This window comes from Planococcus citri, chromosome 1 (assembly GCF_950023065.1).
Source record: "Planococcus citri chromosome 1, ihPlaCitr1.1, whole genome shotgun sequence".
Lineage (NCBI taxonomy): Eukaryota > Metazoa > Arthropoda > Insecta > Hemiptera > Pseudococcidae > Planococcus > Planococcus citri.
This window is the reverse complement of record NC_088677.1, coordinates 16,228,199-16,249,534: the sequence shown is the minus strand read 5'-3', so window position 1 is coordinate 16,249,534 and position 21,336 is coordinate 16,228,199. Positions and strand designations below refer to the sequence as shown.

Here is a 21,336-nt window from a genome sequence, read left to right as displayed (position 1 = left end):
AGGTTGAGTAATTTAGGAAAACGAAAATCCCTCGTAATATTATCGTCGTGTATTTCCCCCTTCATTTCCCCCACCTACCCATCGATAAAATGGTAAGTGGCTAGGTGTCAGTAGAGGGGAGAGGCAGGAATGATTCCGATCAATCTTCGTTCTCACAGGTTTCATTTCGTTTTCAATTTTGTTGAGTAGATATCTTGAAATAATTAATTATTTATGCGGTTTTTGAAATTGAATTAATGCATTCGCGTTACCCGATTGAAATTCACACTACGAATGAATTGAAGTATTTTCTGTATATGTATTCGATTGAGGTGTAAAGTTGTAAACTTCTTGCTCATCGGTGTTCGTCGTGTCGAAATGAATTTCGAGATATCTACTACTGATTGTTGTTTTTCTAACGTATTGAAAATTGCTTATTTTGCCAACTTTTCGAATTAATTGTATTCGAGAATTGAATTGACTTTCCTTGAACTCAGCCGACGTAATTATAGAAAACACTATGGTAAAAACAGAATCTAACACTCGCCCTGCTGAATCGGTACGTAATATACCTACGTGTATAAGTATCTTACAAATTGCTGTAATATCTACTCTTGATTAATTAATGTAATCTTGGAAAATGTTTCAGTTCGAATGCGAACATTTAAGAAAGCTCTTTATCGGAGGCTTAGACCACCGTACGACGGACGATAAGCTGAAGAGTCATTTCGAGCAATGGGGCGAGATAGTCGACGTAATTGTAATGAAAGACCCAAAGACGAAAAGGTACGTTGTACACGAAATGAAATCTAAAATTTATTTTGGATCGATTATCTCAATCTTATTTTGGTTTTTTGATAGATCTCGAGGTTTTGGATTTGTAACCTATTCTCAACCAGACATGGTAGACGCTGCACAAGCGGCTAGACCTCACAAACTAGATGGAAAAGTAGTCGAACCTAAACGAGCAGTTCCTAGAAACGTAGGTTGCTCTATTTTTCAGATACGAATTTAAATTCTCGTCATTGCATTTAATTAGTCGTTTTTTTTTCGCTTAGCAAATAAACACTCCCGAATCCAGTGCAACGGTGAAGAGAATTTTCATCGCCGGAATAAAAGATGACGTTACCGAAGAAGATGTTAGCTCGTATTTTGGTAAATATGGCAATATTATCAAAGTATCGTTCGTCAACGATAAAGAAACCGGTAAAAGAAAGAATTTCGGGTTCGTAGAGTTCGACGATTATGATTCTGTCGACAGGATATGTCGTAAGTTGATAACAGTCTGGTATTTTTCAATTTCAACTTCCTTATCACAACAAATATATCCGTTGTAATGATAATTTTTTTTTTCATGCAGTTGACGGAAGTCATTCTCTGAAAGGAAACCCGATCGATGTAAAAAAAGCCGTAAGTAAGGCAGACATGAGCAAAATTCAAGCTAAAAATGCCAGCATTGAAAAAGCTCAACAAAACAGTTCGAACGGTACTAATTGGAACGCCCAAAATACTTCCAATATGGCTAATAGGGGAACTGCAGGTGCACCTGTAAATATGTCAGGTGGTATGATGCCAAATGGCTATGGACCTAGTCCTAACTGGAGTAAGTTCCCGTTGAAATATTCTTCGAAAATTTATTTAGGTATCGAAATAACTAACGTATATATTTTTACGCATTCGCAGTGGAGAACGGTTGGCAAAATGGAGGCGCTATGGGAATGATGCCGAACATGGCTGGAAATGGTATGAATACCATGAATCCGGCCATGTATTCTGCTGGAATGGCTTCGAGTAATATGAATCCTATGAATATGGGTATGCAAGGATATGGTAACATGGGTCCTTCGCCTAATATGATGGGTATGGGTATGACTGACCCAAACATGTATAATTCCGCTATGGCGAATATGACTCAGGCAATGGCATCCGCACCCAGGATGCCTAATACCTGTCCGCAAATGCCCAATAATGGTACAGTTAGTTGGAACTACGGAACAGGCACCACTGCTACGAACTGGCCTGCTTCAAATGAAGCTTTCGGTGCTACATATCAACAAGCCTATAGTGGCGGACCAATGCGAAGTGGCGTGGCTACTGCAACAGCTGTTCGTAATACGCCTTACAATACCGGTACGCTTTGAATTTGAATTCATCACGAGTGGATATTTTTATTCTTTATTTATAATATACGTTTCATTAATCTGTGAAATCGTTTCGAAAGGTGCTACGAATCCGGGTGCGATTTCAAGTTACCCACCGAACTATAACAATGGACAGACGACAACGACTTCTGCGACTTCGACTACAACTGCTACTAGACAATTTTAGAACGCGCTGTGAATTGTGATCCGTCGACTACATTCGAATGTTGCAGGTTAATTAATCTGTACTTGTTAAATAAAGTTAACAGTTTAATATGTATTTTTATGGTAGGAGCTTTATTATTTGCTATTGTTACTATTGCTTTCGATAAACATTTTAAATTGTTTTTTCTTCGCAAGTTTTTTGTTAAGCTGTAGTCTAAAAAAAATCCTTTGGTATGCCTTTAATTATTTTAAGGACTTTAGTCAGTGAAAAATGTCGTTTGATAAAACTGCCTAGGCAGTTCATCGTGCCGCATTAATAATTTTATTTTCTTAACCGGCAGTATTAATAGGATTTTTTTTACTACGAGTGTACACGTTTTAATAAACGAAGTACCTAATTATATAATAATACCTATATTTTTATTATTTTGTTGGATATCAGTCAAATTTATTAATTTTGTTTTGTTTTAGGATAAGTTACGTAAATTAAGCATTGAAGTTAGAATGTTGATTATTTTTATGTTTTCAGTCACGTATATTTACCCATTGTTAATTACTATAGGTTTCTTATACAACTACGTTAATAAAAAGATCTCTATTTATATACTACCGAACACTTTTTTAGGCAATTAGAGCAAAATATTTATAGCATTGTGAAGCGCTTATCTGATAAACATTATCTCAGGATGGTATTCCCGCTGCTTCAATTGCTTACATAGCTATACTAGGTGAAGATGCACTGCTACTTTACGCTATTTTCAAATTGCCTGAGGGATGAGCTTTCTTATTAAAACATCGTTAACTTACGTAGGTTCTATGAGTATGGCTTAACTATACCAGGATAGAATAATTTAATTTTAAATCAAGACGACTATATAGGAATTGATAGTTGAACGAATTTTAGTTTACGAGTTTAATTAAACAATACCAAGTAAGTGATGAATGAATGAATTGACGATTCAAGTACTCGCACTTACGTTCGTAAAATAGGAATTCGATATCATTTCTGATCGCAGGTTTTAGAATAATCAAGTAACAAATTTCGATTTGTTTTGATATGTTTTTTTTTTCATTTCTTGAATCTAGATGCAATTTGAAAAATGATCATAAAGATAAAGCTGTCCTGTGTGAGTTGTTATTCAGAGAATTGAAGTTGAGAAGTTGAACATCACGTTCAAAATTTTGGATCTTGAATAAATGGTAGACTGAACACAATCGTCTATTTCAACTTTCAAGAGGTACGTGTGACACATCCATTTTTTTCCTCTTTCGTGGTTGTAATAAACTTGTGCTATTTTCCAGTTAATTGGATGAATTATTACGAAGGACGAGGAGTGGTTTTTACAATAATTGAATCTACAGCAAACATCAATCTAACAGATCATTGGACCCAGGATTAAATTCTCTGGCAAATAATCTTGACTACCTGTCAAAAACTTTTAATTAAATTGTTGTATTTTGTGAAAGTGATTTTATGGAATTCGTAAAATTAGGCAGATAAATAAATAACTGTCAAACTTTCAACTTTTATTTCTGATTAATGATTGTTTCTGTTGTTTTTTTGAGGTATTTGGTAATTATTTGACATTGTGGTATTTTTATTTCATTCATTACTTTTCTCTGTAGTTTCTTTGATTCCAATTTAAGGAAAATTAATAATTAATTAAATTACCATTGCCTTGGCTAAAAAAAAATAAAAATAGTAAACAAGAAAAAAAGAAAAGCTTGAAAAAAGGCGGGATCTCGAAAGAAAATTTGAAAGCGCACTCTACTGATATTTATCAACACTGCTTCATTTGTAAAATAATCCAGTGTAGCCAACTTAGAAAAATTTACCTTTCAACTTGAACTTTTTCGTTCATTTCTCGTTTTTCATCTTGAAATACGTCAAAATTTTCAGTATTTTCATGTTCAATTTCTTTTAAAATTATCGAATTCTTAATTAAAAATAATTTTGAACCAGTAGTAATGATTATTCATGATTAAAAAATCAATAAAAATTATTTCATCTTTTCGCTCTCGAGAGAAGTTTTTCGTAGCAATTTAAAAAATGACTCACAAAAGATGACATCATCGTTCATTTCTCTTCCAAACAACGGTTGTTTGAATTATAATTGAAGTTGAAGTTCGAATTTGCGAACCGTGTAAAAGTTTTTGAAGCGAAATTTTAACTCGGAATACGTTAATTTGTATTTCAGTGCAAGCTCTAAAGTTCTGTTCGTAAGTTTCGATCATATTTCATTAAATCCCATATCAAAATGCGTGAAATCGTACATCTTCAAGCCGGTCAATGTGGCAACCAAATTGGAGCTAAAGTAAGCACCTGCCTTTCTATTATGCCGTTTGTAAACGTCCCGCTTTATGTTTAAATCTTAACGTATATTCTACGCCACGTTAATTCGTATCGTACGAATGTGTATCTGATCAAAGTTCACGTTGAAATAACCATCCCGCGTGTTTGCTATCGAACAATGGAAACGCCGCTTTAATTTGCTTTCATTGTCTTGGCATGCTTTCCGTTAATCTTATTTTGCGGTTTTTTATTTCAGTTCTGGGAAATAATATCCGATGAACACGGTATCGATGCGACTGGAACGTACCATGGCGATTCAGATTTACAACTCGAACGTATCAACGTTTATTACAACGAAGCTTCAGGTATGGTCGTGAAAAAAATACATCGTAAAACATTCACTACGCTCGTATAAGTTAAGCCTACTACTGTGTTATTGATTTTTCAGGTGGCAAATATGTCCCGAGAGCTATTTTGGTCGATCTTGAACCCGGTACCATGGATTCCGTTAGGGCGGGTCCCTTCGGACAGATCTTCCGGCCGGATAACTTTGTGTTCGGGCAATCTGGCGCGGGAAACAACTGGGCCAAGGGACATTATACCGAAGGCGCTGAATTAGTCGATTCAGTTCTAGATGTTGTCAGGTATTGATTTTAGATTTTAGGCCTAAGAATTTTCCAACGCGGATTTTTCATTTTTTTTTCGTTTACAGGAAAGAAGCCGAAGGTTGTGATTGCTTGCAAGGATTCCAATTGACCCACTCTTTAGGCGGTGGTACCGGATCCGGTATGGGTACTCTACTTATCTCGAAAATTCGCGAAGAATATCCCGATAGAATTATGAACACGTACTCGGTCGTTCCATCTCCAAAAGTAAGAATTATTCTAACTCGAAGATAATTCCTTCGTGAAGAACTGAAATTAATCCATTCATTTTCCCGCAGGTTTCCGATACCGTTGTCGAACCGTACAACGCCACCTTATCAGTTCATCAATTAGTCGAAAACACCGACGAAACTTACTGTATCGATAACGAAGCCTTATACGATATCTGCTTCAGAACGTTGAAACTCACCACTCCCACATACGGTGACTTGAATCATCTCGTATCTTTAACGATGTCCGGTGTAACTACTTGCTTACGATTCCCCGGTCAATTGAACGCCGATTTACGTAAATTAGCCGTCAACATGGTACCATTCCCTCGTCTACATTTCTTCATGCCTGGTTTCGCTCCGCTCACGTCGCGAGGAAGTCAACAATACCGCGCCTTGACCGTACCCGAACTTACTCAACAAATGTTCGACGCTAAAAACATGATGGCCGCTTGCGACCCGAGACACGGCAGATATCTGACCGTTGCCGCCGTATTCCGAGGACGTATGTCGATGAAGGAAGTCGACGAACAAATGTTGAACATCCAAAACAAAAATTCCAGCTACTTCGTCGAATGGATCCCGAACAACGTTAAAACCGCCGTTTGCGATATTCCACCTAGGGGTTTGAAAATGTCCGCTACGTTCATCGGTAACTCGACAGCCATCCAAGAATTATTCAAACGTATCTCCGAACAGTTTACCGCCATGTTCAGGCGTAAAGCTTTCTTACATTGGTACACCGGCGAAGGTATGGACGAAATGGAATTCACCGAAGCCGAATCTAACATGAATGATTTAGTATCCGAATACCAACAATACCAAGAAGCTACCGCCGACGAAGATGCCGAATTCGAAGAAGAGCAAGAACAAGATGTCGATGAAAATTAATTTTAGTCTCGCTTCTATCTATTTATTCATTATGTAATTTGTAATCATGTTTTTCAACGCGCTTTGTGTACTATGAAACCATATAGAAAGGGTTTCTATTCGTTGTTTTCACCAAAGATTTCGGTTAAATACGCATTTAATTACTTCTTTTTTTACGAGAGTGAAAAATAATAACGCATTTTGGAAAGATAAATGTTTTTTCTGGTAATATTATTATAAATGTTTTTTTGAATTCGCATTGTTTATCTGTGAATGATTGTATTAGGTTAATATATTTCAATTTTCATTCCTATCAAAACGATCAATTTCTGCATGTTTAAGCCTTTATCTCTTTTAAGTATTATTCGAGTAAGCTTCTCTGCCGAATTTTTCCATAATTTGTAAACTTGACGTATTGTAAGTGAGATATAAAACTTGATACTTGATACATGGGTGTTTTCATTTTTTTTAACGATCGATAAATCAGTCATGAGGGAGTTCGCAATTTTCTCATCTTTCATTATTGATAGTGATTTGAGATCTCAATTCTCTAACTTGACTCTTGAGTACTTATTTTCATTTTAGCAACTTATTGTCGTCATGATGCAGTAAGATTTGGCTCAAAATTTTAATCAAGTTATCGAAGTACAGCAAAATGGACTAACTCGTTTTAGTGAGCAGTCAAGCATGGTGAAAAACAGTTATAAAAGCCAAAATATAATACCAACAAACCACCATGGTGCTCCACGCAGCTACCTCACATGTGTTTGTCTAATAAGTACTTCTTACTACTTGGTAGTTGCCAGTTGGTTTTCCTCAACATTCATCATCAGATTTATTTTCTTATATGAAAATGTTGTCACGAACAATAAATTTTCCAACTCAACGTCGTAGATATCGATATCGGCAGAGAAGACCGTCCACATCGAGTATGTAATCAATACCTTCATTGTGAATTTTGTTTCATGATGATTTGTAACTCAAATGACATGAATTGTGTGTAATATTAGTCATATTTATTTTTAAAGGAAACATAGCATCGAATAGTAATAAAGTTACAGCAGCTGCGACGTACAACAAAGAAGTGTACGTAAAATCAGTTACTTCGTATATTCAAGACAAAGATATCACTCGAGCAGAAATCAAACCACTAGTTGAAGAATTTCGAAAATTGTAAGTTGAATATTGTATCCATCTGTTATCATAGTGACGATAGTGTACAAATTTATTTCATTTTTGAGATTCCTCGAGCATGAATTGAAAGACCGAGGACAGCAAGAGCAAGGGTCTTCTCATTCTGACGTATCCGAGGAAGCATTGAATGTGGATTCGCTGAACTCGAGTATTCAAGAATTGGAGGCGAGTATTCAGAAACATACAAGTAAGCGAGAATGAAGTTAGTTCTCAACCAACGTTATGATCATATCATATTCTATATTCTATTTTGTCCGCAGCTTTGATAAATCTCGAAGAAAAGAAAACATTGTTGAGTGTTGTTACCGAAATCTTCAGAACAATGTACTTCACGGATAACGATCGAAACCGTATTGCTGGGCATTTGCAGAAGCTAGATGAAAGTTTGATCCCGAAAATGAGAATAGAATTAAAATCGAGTAATAACGAATGTATCACCAATCACCAAATCCACACGGTTTGGTAAATATCATTTATTGTAATTTTTTTATTCGCGATTTATACATATGAAGGATTGTTAGGTTAATTAGTTAATATTAATATAATTACGAATGATTTAGAATCTGAATAGGTACCAACAATACCAAGAAGCTACCGCCGACGAAGATGCTGAATTCGAGGAAGAGCAAGAACAACATGTCGATGAAAATTAATTTAGTTTCGCTTCTTTATTCATTATGTAATTTGTAATCATGATTTTCAATAGTGTTTCTATTCGTTGTTTTCACCAACGATTTCTGTTGAATACGAATTTAATTACCTATGTCTTTTTTTACGAGAGTGAAAAATAACGTATTTTGGAAAGAACCGAAAGATAAAATATGGCTGATGTATTGTAATTGAGATATAAAAATTGATATTTGATACATCGGTGTTCTCATTTTTTAAATGATCGATAAATCAGTCCACTCGTCGGAGTTCTGCGGATAATTTTGTTTTAGATTTTCTAATTGTAAGTGGTCGAAATGGAGGAGTTTGCTACTAATTTGAGATCTTAATTCTTTAATAATTGATCGTTATAACGAGCGGAGCAAAGATTGAGATCTGGAAAGAAAAAAAAATAGTCAGAAAAAAATGTTGAAAAACCTTTTTGTGATCTTCTTTTAATAAATCAAAATCGCGAGATTCAAAATAAACCAAAAAATAGAGTTTTGTTAAAATTTAAAAAGTTGAAAAAAATTACGAGGGTTCCAGAATAAAAATTCGATTAGAAGTAGAAAAACTCCACCAAAAAAATTAAGGTAAAAAGCACTAAAATTCAAGAAAAAACATTGCAAGAATTGAAAACAAAATTCACGAAATTTAACGATAAAATTGCGAAAACTTCACAAAAATTTACACACAAGAGAAAACACGAAAATTTGGGGAAAATCGTCAAAAAAATTGAAAAATAAAGTCTATGAGAATTCAAAAGAATAAGACTTGAAAAAAAAATCAAGAAAACCTCAAAAATTTAAGCAGAAAAAATTACCAAAATTTGGGGCTATTACTAAATTAGGAGAAAATTTTATTAAAAATCTCGAAAATTCAAGAAAAAAGGGTTTCACCGAAATTAAGAACAAAAATTTGGACAGAAAAACGACCGAATCAATAAAACTTAAAACAAAATTTTGGAAATTATGAAAATATAAAATCATTCTCGAAAATACAATTCAGCAAAAATCATCAAGAATTCAGAACAGAGAACTCTCGAGATTTAAAATTAGGTATAAATTCGAAAATAAATTTTTGATAAATTTTTGAGAAAAATTTCTAGCAAAACTAAAGAGGATTTAACAGAGAAAAATATAATTCGAACTTGAAAAAAAAAACAGTTCAAATAGAGAGGAAATTTGGAGAAGTTTCCCTCCTAACTTGAAGGGTGGAGGAAAAGAGAGACAGAGAGGGATCAACGAATGAAAGATGTCAAGATGCAGAAAAATACACCACAAAAGGTGAAAATAAAAAAAAATAAAGCCATCAAATCTTGAAGGAGCTTCCCTCCCTTCTCGAAAAAAAAGATCAAAATTTAAAGGTAATTATAGAAAAATCAGAATTCTACAAAAATGTGAGCCAAAAAAATCACTTGCTTTTTTAAAGCTCGGAACTCAAAAAAAACTGTCGAAATGAAAAAAAAAATGCAGTCAAAATTTAGGCAAAAAAGGACCACAATTTAGAACAAAATCACAGAATCGTGAAAATTTAAAGTTAAAAAAAGTCAGTCAAAACTGGAAAAACTTTGCCAAAATTTGAAAATAGAGAAAAATCAACAAAAAATCGAAAACTCACCAAATCGACGAATAAAAAAAATTCACAATATTCAAAAAAAGCCATGGTACCAAAATAAGGAGAAATACCCACCATTTGAGCAATAAAATCACACAAGCTCGAGAGAAAATTTTTACGAAAAAATCACGAGAATTCAAGGTGATAAAATTGGGCAAAAATTCAGGCGAAAAACATCATCAAAATTCAGAGCAAAATCATGGAAAAATTATTTTGGAAAAAAATCAATCAAAACAGGAAAAAATCCACTAAAACCCATCGAGAAATTCAAAAATAATACATTATTACATTATGTACCTGTTGAAATTAGAAACCCCCTAAGTACATTTAAAAAAAAAAAATCATCAAAACAGAAAAAATGAAATTCGTAACGCTGAAAAAGCAGTGATGTCGTTTAAATAAAAGCAATGTTTTTTTTTTTTTTGAAGAATCTTGGATAAAATTTTGAAAAAAAAAAAGGAAATTTGTGAAAAATCCCGGAAAAGTAACTTTTAGTAACCAACATTTTTAAAAAGTAACCATAAGTTCAGGGATGTCTAGCTAGCCAATAGCCATTAGCCATTAGCCGTTAGCTTATTGAATTTTTGACGTTTAGCCATTAGCCATTAGCCAGCCAATCAAGAAAAAATTTAGCCATTAGCCAGCTTTAGCCAATTGATTTTGGCTAAAAATGATTGGCTAAAATTGAAAATAATTAGGTGAGGAAATGGGTTTCCTGTGGGTAAAAAAAATTAAAATTTTAAAATTCGTAATAAAATCAAAAGCAAAAGACCAAAAAAGTAGTTTGACATTGGCGGTTCCGTTTTTTTTTTCTGAATTTTTTTCAATGATCGTTGTGTTCCAGAAAATTAGTGAAAAATCAGTTTATGAATATAATCAAATAATGAGTGAATGCGAATAATTGTGATTCACGTTTGTGAAATAATAATCATTTCCTAAAACTATAAATAATATCTATAATGGGAATGTGCTCATTTAGAGGAGTATTTAGAGGGGTCACTCGATTTTTAAAAAATCATAAAATTAGCCAGCTAATAGCCAGCCAATAGCCAGCCAATGAAGAGACATTAGCCAATAGCCGTTAGCTTAGCCAAAGCACTAAATTTTTTTAGCTTTAGCCGTTAGCTTTAGCCAATCCCATTGGCTAGACATCCCTGCATAAGTTACTATCAGTAACTTTTTGTTTTAGAACCTACAAAATGAGCGATGAAGTATGAAGAAAAACAGTGTTATAAAAACAAGAATATATTTATCAACAATCCAAATAATAACCACTGTACCATAAATAACATATGTATACCATTACATAAAAACATGACCTACACTTAAATACTGAGAATAAAAAAATTAAACAAATCTAAACACGAAAATGTCAACTAACATCGCTGCCAAGTCAAGTTCTGTTTTTTGTTTTACATCATTCATCATTTATATTTCGCGAAATATACAATTTCAAAAAATCAACAAACACTAACCACGAGCATTACAGACAACGAAAATAATGATAGAACTAATGGAATCGATTATTCAAAAGAGAGACTGACTGAATCAAAACGCACATTTTGAATCACTAACACAAAATATGTATTATTTATAAAATGAAGTAACATAACTGCACACCGTTGAAAAATAGACATCTTGGTCGAGAAATTAAGCAGGAGCGACGTGATTTCTGGGAATATAACCGGTTTGATTATTTTCATTCGCTACGAACACCCAATACGGCGAAGGAGACTTTTGTAATTCCGCTGGCATCATTTTCAAAAGTTGTCCTTTCTGGAAACCGATTTCTTGGTCGTTACCGGCTTGAAAATCGTGCACAGCTACTAATGGTACGTAACGGTCCACTGCGGGGTTCCATTCGATTTCTGCGTAATAATACATAAATTGAGTAATATTGATAGAGGATCTCAGCAGAGAAAAAATTTAATGAAAATACCTGATTTAGATTTATCTTCGACGGGAAACATTTTCGAAATAAAATACGGGGCACCGAACATCAGTCCTAAGAATGTGAAAACAGGCCACATCGAAACACCCGAAGAGCTAGAAACGATCTGTTGCGATTCGACATTACGCCATAACATATTAGCCATCGTTTGTTCGGATATTAAACCCATACGTCCTGGAAACAAACAAATTCAATTAGAAAATAAATACATAACAGATAACGAATAACTCGATGAAAGAAATCAATAAAACTTACTCATGAGACCGACTAAAATGGAGAAGAATTTGTGAAAAATTCGAAGCGTCAAAATAGAGGCGAAAAATTGTCTGAGAAATGATCTAGCCTGAGAAAAATTCTCTATCACAGATAACACCGCTTGAAATGACATATTCAGTGATCCAAAGGTCGATTCCATCATGAAAGCGATCGAATTAATTGCTCGAGTGAGCGACTCGATCGCATGAAACGTTGGTCTAGCGCTTTCTTCCGCAGCTCTGATGAATCTAAAAAATAGGTAAATATGCTAATTAGTCGAAGATATTGCAACTAACTAGTTAGGTGAAGTGTTAAATAAGTACCTGCTTTCGGGGTTACTGAGAACATTATTATAACTATTCATTCCATATCCTCCATAACCTCCTGAGTAATATGGGCTCGATCCGTAGCCATACATCGAATACCCTCCTCCTCCGTAAGGCATTCTTTGATAATTATTATATTGTAATCTATTATAAGGATTGTAACCAACATTCTGAGGAGCAGTTGGATTCAGCCCGTTGTAATTTCTCGGAGGAATCTCTGGTCTTTGAAGACTCGACACTCGTCCTATCGAAGGTTCTACGGTGACTGGTATCGAACCAATGAGCGGCGTTGTATTACATATTCTGCGAGTATAATTACAAAAATTCTGGTTAGTGGATTATTCGAATAAACTTATTCATTAGCATAATTCGCCCGATTAGAAATGTAAATTTCCTATCCAACTTATCAGCGAAGCTGATAACCTTTATAAAGTGCTTTTACACGTCTTATTATGACCTATCATCCACTAGCGTAATGACAACTCTGTAATATCTTACTTTTCTGATGAAAAATGAGCAGATTCGCCGTTTCCTAATTCGCATTTGTTTAGAGAAGATTCGCAAACGCTGTAACAGGTGAAATTGAATTTACATAAAGATAAGTACAACAATTGCAAAGCATTACAAAGTTGATCAAATTGATAATTATTGGGCGTAACGAAATTAATCAAATGTTATCTACTTACGGATTACTTATCGAAGACATATTTCTAGCTTTTTCCCAGGGTTTGATGGGACAAGTCATACCACATCAAGAAGAAAGTGACCAACGCAATTTTATGTTTGACTAATGACTGCAACTTTTACAGCACTCAATTCATTACTGTTAAACAACAATTTTCAAAATTTTTACTTCAATTTATACTCTTCACTGAATGGATCTTCGAAGAAAACTACATATCATTTTTTCTACAAATTAATTTATGATTAGAAACTAGTACTACTAGTAGAAAAGTAGAAAGAGAAGTGAAAAATTTTCGGAAACAAAACACTCCACATAAATTTATTATCAAGCTATTTATAAACCTTTTGCTAACTTATTTTCATGGTGATTGTTGAGGGCATCTTTTCGTTCTTCGTTGGCTACTTTCTTTTTGGTTTTTCGAATCAAAAATCAAATCAAAATTTGTGCGTTGTTCCTGTTGGGTTCTCTAGAATCACGAACGAACCAAAATCCTTCAATAAATTTTCAGTATTTCTTTGCTTTTTCTTTCATTATCCAATCCAAAAATTCCAAAATCAAATTCCATTTTTTCAAAGTGATACAATCCACATGAATTTATATCCAATGAAATGTTCAAAATAGATAATTTTTTCTTTTTTGAAGAAAAATTGTTTACTTTTTGGCTTTTTGGAATTTTCAACTCGAATTTTATGACGGCGATCTTAGCGAACCTAGCGGAAAATTTGAAGAAACTCCATTAATCAATGATTATCAGGCGGAAACTTTCATTTTCGAAACAAAACTCGTTCGCAGATTGAAGTTTTTTAATTATTAATTTGTAAAAATAATTAAGATTCTCTTAATTACCCTAATTATTCAATGTAGTGAACATTAGTGATTGATTCGAACATTTGTGTGTCTATTTTTCGAGTAAGGTTGAGTGCTTTCGTGCTCTTGTCATTCAAAACACTGAACAGTGATCTACAGTAAATTAACAGTAAATCAGTGAACACTTTGGTCTCATAATAATTATTTTCTAGGTACTCGATTTATGATTAAATCGAAGCTTTTTGCTCGTCATTAGATCACGATGGCTACCACTTCGAGATCAAATGAGCAACGTTATTATTTTCTTCAAGAATTACGTTCTCAGAGCTTCGACTTGATCAGATTTGCTTCTTATCGTACAGCTTGCAAATTGAGGTTTATTCAAAAGAAAACTTATTGTAAGTATTACTCGCGTTACATTCGCTTGAAAAATTCAATCAGTATTCTTGATAATTTGTTGTAACGTGTATTTCAGTGCATTCTATCGATATTTGGAACGTCATAGAATCATTTCGAGAAAATGGATTGAACACTTTGGAGCATCAATCAGAAATCAATATTACTCGATTGGAAGCGTTAATCTCGAATCTGTACCATAATTTAAATAAACGTCTGCCTTCTCAACAACAAGTTTCCGTAGAATCACTCTCATCTTTATTGTTGAACTGGTTATTAGCTGCTTATGCTGGGTGTGTTTCGTGTTCTCACCTCAACGTATTCTATTTTTAGCATTGTCAATTACTTAATCATTGTTGTAATTTTCCAGCGAGAATAATGGCAGAATAAAAGTACTTTCTATAAAAGTTGCTCTGGCAACTATGTGTGCTGGGAAATTAGCTGATAAACTACGATGTAAGTCGAGTAATAATTTCGAATTGAATTTTGTGAAGATTATTTTCTAATCAAGTTTTTTAAATAGACATTTTTTCGCAAATATGCGACGGCAATGGTATCATGGTTCATTGGAAATTTAACGAGTACCTTCAAGAAGTATTGGCTCTTCCAGCTGCGGTTTACGAATCTCCAACTTTTCCATTCACTAGTCAGTTAGCTAATGATATATTTCCAACAGTGAGTACGCGTCGAGATAACATCGTACGTTCTCAAGGTTTTGAAGTAAACTCGATGTTTTTATGTTCAGAATTCTAGAATTACATTAAACGATTTCATCGATACGTTGATGGCAGAACCTGGACCACCGTGTTTGGTTTGGTTTCCGTTAATTTTTAGACTCGCCAGTGTCGAAAGTGGTATGTGTTTGATTTTTACATTGGTATATCATTATGTAGTGAACCAATTTTCGTAAATATCGTTTCGTTTCGTTTTTATCCCACAGTGGTCCATCCGATAGCTTGTGATGTTTGTCACAAAGATAATTTCACCGGATTTCGGTACAGATGTCAAAAATGCCATAATTTTCAGTTATGCCAAGATTGCTTTTGGAAAGGACGTGTCGCCGGTGGACATAATTTAGATCATGAGATGAAAGAATACGCAGTTTATGTAAGTTTCGTAACTAATCGAGCATAAATTTTGCATCGATCGATTTTAATTATTATCCAACGAATTACAGAAATCGCCGAGTAAACAGATCGGTCACACGTTACGTAAATCTTTTCGATGTGTTCCCGATAAAGGAAAATCCAACATTCCCAGATTTCCCGAAGAGCCAGAAAAAACTATTAATTTATCTCACATCATGTGAGTTTTATTTTTTTCAAAATAGGAGTTCAGTATTACTGTTTGAATGAAATCTAAACTAATAATTGAATTTTATCCTCAGTCCTCCTTCCCCTTTACCGACGCATAATGGTTTTCCAGAACCAGGAATGGGCCAATACGATTATAATTCGTTAGACAGTCGATCAACCATTAGGAGGTTATTATCTATTTTTCAAATGATGACCTCGGATTATAGATTTTTTGAATAAAACAAATGTGTATTTTTAAACAGCGGCGGTAAATATTCCACGTTAATGAATGCTAGCCAAATTGATGATGAGCATAAACTCATCGCTCGATATGCAGCTCGTTTAGCCGCCGAGGCCGCAGCAGTAGTATGTATTTTGTAATCTGATTTTCGATTGTTTTTTCGAATCATTTTTTATGATTATTTCATTTCTGTGATGTAGGGTCGAACAACATCCGAAGGATCTCTCAGTATTGATACATCACGCGCACAAAGAGAATTAATATTCCAACTGGAAAATAAAAATAGAGAAATAATGAAAGAAATTGCCAGATTAAGGTAATTACTACATTGAATCTCACAATAAGGCGTATTATTAACTCGTTAAATTTTTAGAAAGCAACAAGAAGCCGAAGAATATGGCGGTTTAGAAGAGAATCCTGCATTGATGAATGAACTCAGAGCGTTAAGGTTACGAAAACATGAATTAGAAACGCATCTGACAACATTGCAAGATTCCAGAAAACATCTGATGATTCAACTAGAAGGTCTCATGAAACTTCTCAAGGTTTGTATTTGTACCTACGACCTAAATTACCATTCTGCCCTCACAATTCGTCTCATAAACGGTTTGAAATTTTCAGAATCATCAACCCTCACCTCGTTCGACGCCGAATTCTTCTCCTAGATCGGTCAAGTCTCCTCCGCCATCTAGATCTGCTCCTCCTACACCTGGTGGATCAGCTGCTGCTTTAGCCTCTGCTGATATGTTAACTGGCGATGTACGATCAGCTTTTAGCGGATCTTCAGCCGGAGGTAAATTCAATCGGTGATTCGAACCAGCTCGGTTTTATTTTTTATATTAATATTGGTTGGTTTATTTCCAGGACAATCTGTATTTGCCAGTAATTCTTCGATAGCTGGAAATCGAAGTTTTAGGAACGATCTTTTGGTTGCTGCTGATTCTGTTACTAATGCAATGTCTACTCTAGTCAGAGAATTGAATTCTGGTTTGTTGAATTGTGTTAATATTTTGTGCAAAAATCAGCGAACTCTGTTTTTGATTTTTACTTTGTTTCAGAAGGTTCTGAAGACGAAGAACCATCATCCGGTTCAAACCTCGTTAAACCTTTGGGTACGAAGTAAATTACCTACCGTTCGAGTTATCTGTGCCAGGATTTTACCATCGTTGTTTTAATTACCTATCGTTCTGTTTTTGTAACAGATTTATCTATCGGGAATAATTTAGAAAGATAATTTTACAAAATCAAAAATTATATCAAAGGTGCTTGATTGTTTTTTCCATATTGGAATTTCTGTGTAATACGTAAATGTTTTTTAGTTTTAGAATAATCTAGAATACTTTAGACTCTGAACGATACTCAATATGCTGGTAATTGTTGATACCTATTCTCTTACCTTCGTAATAAGATTCAGTAATACTCGAAAATGCTGATAGAGAAGCATTCCATACTTTGAAGAAAAAAAACTATCTACGGTATCGTTGAATTTCCCCCTCGTATAGTCAAATTTTCCACTCAAACGAAGTACAGATACATTTCGAATTTTATTCACGTTCAGGTATATTATGCCTCTTGAATAAAAGCTAAATGCTCGTCGAACTAAAACTGTCAAAAAGTGAACTGATTTTTTTAAAAACTTTATATCGAAAGGAATCCGTTTTTAGAACCCTTTTTGCCTAATTTTACCCACCGAATTTTTAATTTATATACTTTGTTATGCTTTTACTGTAAATTTTTATATGAGTTTGTAAAAATATTTTACTTGTGTGTTCTGTGAAACGGCAAAATAAAATGTTTAAGCTTGATTTAAAACTGAGTTTCGTTAACACTGTTTTTATCTGTATTCTATTGTTACATTATTCCGAATTATTATCATCATCCGACGCGCGTTTCACGTTTCAGTCTGTCGCCTGTTATGTACCTGGTTGTGTGTTCGTTATTCGTAATAATTTGCGCGATTTCGGTTTGTTTTTTAAAAATGAGTGCCAACAGTCATAATTATATCGGGAAAAAAATCAGACCGTGGGATGTAGATAAAATTTTGGATCGTAAAATCGTAGGCGGTCGAATTCGCTATTTAGTTAAATGGAGGCGCACTTTTAACGAACTAAACACGTGGGAAATCGCCGAAAGTTTCTCGGATCCGTCCATGATCGCAAATTTTGAATTACAATGGCACAGGAGAGTGCAAGCTCGTCGTTCTGTAGTTGTCCGCCAGTCATTAGGTAATTGATACATTTATACAATTAGGTAAAATAGAAAGAGACGTGTATAGCTAAATAGGTAATGAATTCGTTTATTTTTTAGCAAGTACTTCCAGCAGATCGTCGACAGCTTTACCCGTAGTCGAAAATAAGTCCAGAACTGTCGAAGAAAGTAAAACCAAGGCTAATAAAGGTATGTTTTGCACGTACTTTTGAGTAGTATAGGTAGGATAGAGTAATAATAGTCACGTGTTACATTTCAGCAGTTGAGAAATGTTCTACAGAAGCTAAAACCGTTAGTGAAATAAGTGAAGATAGCAAAACCGTTGCAAATTTCAAAACCCTCATGGAGACCGAATTACAATGTTGTATTTGTTTCGATATCTATAAACATGTAAGTATACTTAGAATGAGTAAAGAAAGTTGTCTTTTTTAAACCGAAATAAGTACTCGGATATAGATAGGTAGGTAAGCATTGAAAAACAAATACCTAATTATTCGATGCATTTTTTTTTTATTTTCTTAGCCATGTGTCACCGAATGCGAGCATATATTCTGCGATAAATGTCTCGAGACGTGGAAAAATCAAAACCGAACGTGTCCTGTGTGCAGAACGGTATTAACCAGATCGGAGAAAAAACTAATCAGACTGGATAATTTTATAGAAAAAGTAACGGGCATGTTACAAAAAGACGATTAAAATGTAAATTAGAGTTTAGCTTTCAATTGGTTTTTCATATGTCACTGAATGTGAGCATATATTCTGCGATAAATGTCTCGAAACGTGGAAAAATCAAAACCGAACGTGTCCTGTGTGCAGAACGGTATTAACCAGATCAGAGAAAAGAAACTAATCAGACTGGATAATTTTATATGTAGAAAAAGTAACAGGCATTCTACAAAAAGACGATTAAAATGTAAATTAAAGTTCAACTGTCAATTAATTTTTTATACTCGATTTGCCTGTGGTTATTTTAAACACTGTGTGTATTGCATTATTTATTGTGTGTTCCTTTAGTATAGCCTATAGGTATTATTTGATGATTTTTATGTTTGTGATAATATTTTTAAACTTTTAGAAATAAGTGAAAAAGATTGAGTGATTTTGTAAAAATATTTAAGGGTTTAATTTTGAATGAACGAAGTAATTTACGATTTTTTTGTGTTAATTTTATTTTGATAGGTACTTTTGAAGTTGATAATATACGTATAACGAAATGATACATGTTTATTTGCTCTTCGAAAGCTCGACTTTTTTCTTTATTTTTTTTTTTAAACTGATCCCAATGAACATTATGAAGTGCTAAGAATGTGACGAAGTGAACTACGTGAAATGGAGATAAAGTGGCTACATTACATCTATCTAATTTTATTGAAATAAAGTGGTAATAATTATTTTTTTCGAGTTCTGCAACCAATAATTCATGCAAGTGCAGCTGCAGTAAGTACCATAACGTTTTAGGCAAATACCTCAAAAGACCTAGACATGTAACAACCAATGTAGTTATATAAGAAGTAAGGAACATAAGTTGAAAGGAAATTGTGATGAAAGGAATAAACGATGCTTTTGAATTTCAAAACTGATACATTCTCTAATTCTTGTTTACCTTTTGCATTATTCTACCGGAAAAAATGATACTTCTTTCAAGTACCTACCTGCTGAGATTATTGTTTGTTTATTTATAGTTCACGGTTGTCGGTTGTTATCAATTTGGTTGAAGTTCCATTTCTCATTCTAATCGTTTTCAAGTTATTTCTTCATCTTCATTGAAAGGTAAGTATTTTCATAATTTATATCATTTTATTGAATTTTCAGGGTTTTGGCGCATACTAATTAATGTTTTTTTTCCTGATAGGCGTAGACAGAATAGTAACGCAAAAATGGACTCAGACAAGTGTAAAACGACTGAAATTACTCATCCAAGGATTTCCATATTCGTGGGTAATTTAAATACGGATGTGGACGAGTCGATATTACTAGAGAAATTCTCCCAAATTGGATCGATATCGTGTGTTCGTCTGGGTAGAGATAAAGTTACAGAAGAATCTCTGGGATATGGATTCATTGACTATGAAGATCCGGCTGCTGGTGAGTAGAGAATGCAACAGGTTTTCCTTTTCACGAACATTGAGTGGAAAAATGAGTGACTTTTTGATTCCAGCCGAAGCAGCCATACGTATATTCAATTTTCAAACATGGAAAGGAAAGAAAATACGAGTTAATTACAATCAGAGAAATCCGACTATTAGGAAATCCAGCGTTGGTATTTTTATTAGAAATTTGGAAAAAAAAGTCGACGATAGAGAGCTTTTTGAAATGTTCTCTCCGTTTGGGAATATTTTACGTTCTGAAGTGAGTATTATTTATCGAGTGATTTGAAAAATTGATCAACGATCGTTTTATTTATACCTACTTGAATTATTGCAGGTTGCTCAAGATGGTAATGGTAATTCCAAAGGGTTTGGTTTTGTGCACTTCGAGACTGAGAAAGCTGCCAATAAAGCTATCGAAGAAGTAAACGGCACGTTTATTCGCTGGCGTAAAGTACGTATTGATTTAGTTTTGAAATTACGGTACCTATTATGATTTATTGATCGTACAATTACTTGTCATGATTTCGATAGGTTGTAGTTACCAAATGTGTACCACGTAAAGATAGAAAAAAAGATTCAAAACTCGATGCCAAGTCTGAAATAGAAAAGTTCGTCGCAGCGAATGTTAAAAGTGAGTAGGTACTACGTTGATAGAAGAATTTCTTCGAAATAGGTTCTGAAAATATTCAACTTGTTGCATGTATTTGTAGCTTTTGGCCAAGCAAAGAAAAAATTGCAAGATTTGATCGAAGCGTTGCAAACGGAGTTACAATGTAGCATTTGCCATGAGTTATTTAAAGAGGTAAGAAATTTTTTTCTACGTTCTAGTATCAGATCTATCGAATATACCATCGTATATGATTATATGCATGCATGAATTTTTCCAGCCGTCCATCACGGAATGTGGCCACGTTTTCTGCGAAGAATGCATCGCCGAATGGAAAAATCAAGATGGTATAGTATCTAGCTGTCCTACCTGCCGTGAAACTTTATATAGATTTAGACCCGAAAAAAAAATATTTGAAATGAATAATTTTATTTTGAAAGCTGCAGAACTTTTATTGAGTGGTAAAGAATAGTGAAATAATTCTCCACTTTTTAAAAATAAGTTGAGGGTGATCGTCCTGTTTTTTTTTGTCATTATTAGCTAAGCTACCTATAAGTACCTATACTCAGTCATTTTCAATTTGATTTACTGTATTTTTTAAAGAATAATTTTGTGTAGAAGTGGTTACTTTATTTATGCCATAATTTATTATCGTTTTTCAAAAAAAAAAGTTTACCTATTACTTTGTTTTTTT

General features: G+C 33.9%; 7 protein-coding genes across 11 annotated transcripts; 6 read left to right on the top strand and 1 right to left on the bottom strand.

The window, feature by feature from the left end:
• The first annotated feature begins 113 nt into the window (after positions 1-113).
• LOC135848742 (heterogeneous nuclear ribonucleoprotein A1, A2/B1 homolog) lies at positions 114-3,809 on the top strand. 3 transcript variants are annotated; one of them, XR_010559426.1, is made up of 10 exons: positions 114-538; positions 629-765; positions 841-961; positions 1,038-1,248; positions 1,340-1,582; positions 1,663-2,109; positions 2,201-2,353; positions 2,911-3,092; positions 3,372-3,523; positions 3,588-3,809. XR_010559426.1 is itself a non-coding variant. In XM_065368733.1 (7 exons), exons 1-7 carry the CDS (start codon positions 500-502, stop codon positions 2,305-2,307), a joined length of 1,305 nt encoding a protein of 434 aa, XP_065224805.1. In that variant the 5' UTR covers positions 114-499; the 3' UTR covers positions 2,308-2,889. The 3 variants fall into 3 exon arrangements, 1 of the variants encoding a protein (XP_065224805.1); XR_010559425.1 differs by lacking the exon at positions 2,911-3,092; XM_065368733.1 differs by lacking the exons at positions 2,911-3,092; positions 3,372-3,523; positions 3,588-3,809 and having other exon boundaries at positions 2,201-2,889.
• A 553-nt stretch (positions 3,810-4,362) lies between these two features.
• Positions 4,363-6,770, top strand: LOC135848713 (tubulin beta-1 chain-like). Its single transcript, XM_065368681.1, has 5 exons — positions 4,363-4,600; positions 4,835-4,943; positions 5,027-5,222; positions 5,291-5,450; positions 5,522-6,770. Exons 1-5 carry the CDS (start codon positions 4,544-4,546, stop codon positions 6,341-6,343), a joined length of 1,344 nt encoding a protein of 447 aa, XP_065224753.1. The 5' UTR covers positions 4,363-4,543; the 3' UTR covers positions 6,344-6,770.
• A 150-nt stretch (positions 6,771-6,920) lies between these two features.
• Positions 6,921-8,382, top strand: LOC135848792 (uncharacterized). Its single transcript, XM_065368814.1, has 5 exons — positions 6,921-7,251; positions 7,351-7,495; positions 7,564-7,703; positions 7,777-7,978; positions 8,077-8,382. Coding segments are annotated over exons 1-5 (570 nt in total). The 5' UTR covers positions 6,921-7,169; the 3' UTR covers positions 8,078-8,382.
• Positions 8,383-11,010: 2,628 nt separating this feature from the next.
• LOC135848757 (peroxisomal membrane protein PEX13-like) lies at positions 11,011-13,277 on the bottom strand. Its single transcript, XM_065368743.1, has 6 exons — positions 13,000-13,277; positions 12,812-12,880; positions 12,311-12,616; positions 11,988-12,235; positions 11,721-11,906; positions 11,011-11,649 (listed from the first exon to the last, which is right to left on the bottom strand). The coding sequence occupies exons 1-6, from the start codon at positions 13,056-13,058 to the stop codon at positions 11,432-11,434; spliced, it is 1,086 nt and encodes a 361-aa protein (XP_065224815.1). The 5' UTR covers positions 13,059-13,277; the 3' UTR covers positions 11,011-11,431.
• Positions 13,278-13,753: 476 nt separating this feature from the next.
• On the top strand, positions 13,754-17,549 carry LOC135848679 (dystrobrevin beta-like). Of its 2 annotated transcripts, none has more exons than XM_065368652.1 (15): positions 13,754-13,907; positions 14,018-14,203; positions 14,281-14,494; positions 14,572-14,657; positions 14,725-14,876; positions 14,947-15,055; positions 15,142-15,308; positions 15,379-15,506; positions 15,589-15,684; positions 15,760-15,862; positions 15,938-16,053; positions 16,111-16,282; positions 16,359-16,530; positions 16,602-16,724; positions 16,799-17,549. In XM_065368652.1, the coding sequence occupies exons 2-15, from the start codon at positions 14,068-14,070 to the stop codon at positions 16,858-16,860; spliced, it is 1,836 nt and encodes a 611-aa protein (XP_065224724.1). In that variant the 5' UTR covers positions 13,754-13,907; positions 14,018-14,067; the 3' UTR covers positions 16,861-17,549. The 2 variants fall into 2 exon arrangements, with proteins under 2 accessions (XP_065224724.1, XP_065224718.1); XM_065368646.1 differs by having other exon boundaries at positions 16,796-17,549.
• Positions 17,550-17,555: 6 nt separating this feature from the next.
• Positions 17,556-19,162, top strand: LOC135848791 (E3 ubiquitin-protein ligase rnf8-A-like). The gene is made up of 4 exons (XM_065368798.1): positions 17,556-17,962; positions 18,045-18,134; positions 18,208-18,335; positions 18,468-19,162. The coding sequence occupies exons 1-4, from the start codon at positions 17,653-17,655 to the stop codon at positions 18,639-18,641; spliced, it is 702 nt and encodes a 233-aa protein (XP_065224870.1). The 5' UTR covers positions 17,556-17,652; the 3' UTR covers positions 18,642-19,162.
• Positions 19,163-19,437: 275 nt separating this feature from the next.
• On the top strand, positions 19,438-21,324 carry LOC135848764 (polyadenylate-binding protein 1-like 2). 2 transcript variants are annotated; one of them, XM_065368761.1, is made up of 8 exons: positions 19,438-19,456; positions 19,628-19,715; positions 19,798-20,030; positions 20,104-20,294; positions 20,370-20,486; positions 20,567-20,666; positions 20,746-20,837; positions 20,923-21,324. In XM_065368761.1, the coding sequence occupies exons 3-8, from the start codon at positions 19,823-19,825 to the stop codon at positions 21,112-21,114; spliced, it is 900 nt and encodes a 299-aa protein (XP_065224833.1). In that variant the 5' UTR covers positions 19,438-19,456; positions 19,628-19,715; positions 19,798-19,822; the 3' UTR covers positions 21,115-21,324. The 2 variants fall into 2 exon arrangements, with proteins under 2 accessions (XP_065224833.1, XP_065224824.1); XM_065368752.1 differs by lacking the exon at positions 19,438-19,456 and having other exon boundaries at positions 19,475-19,715.
• Positions 21,325-21,336: the final 12 nt, after the last annotated feature.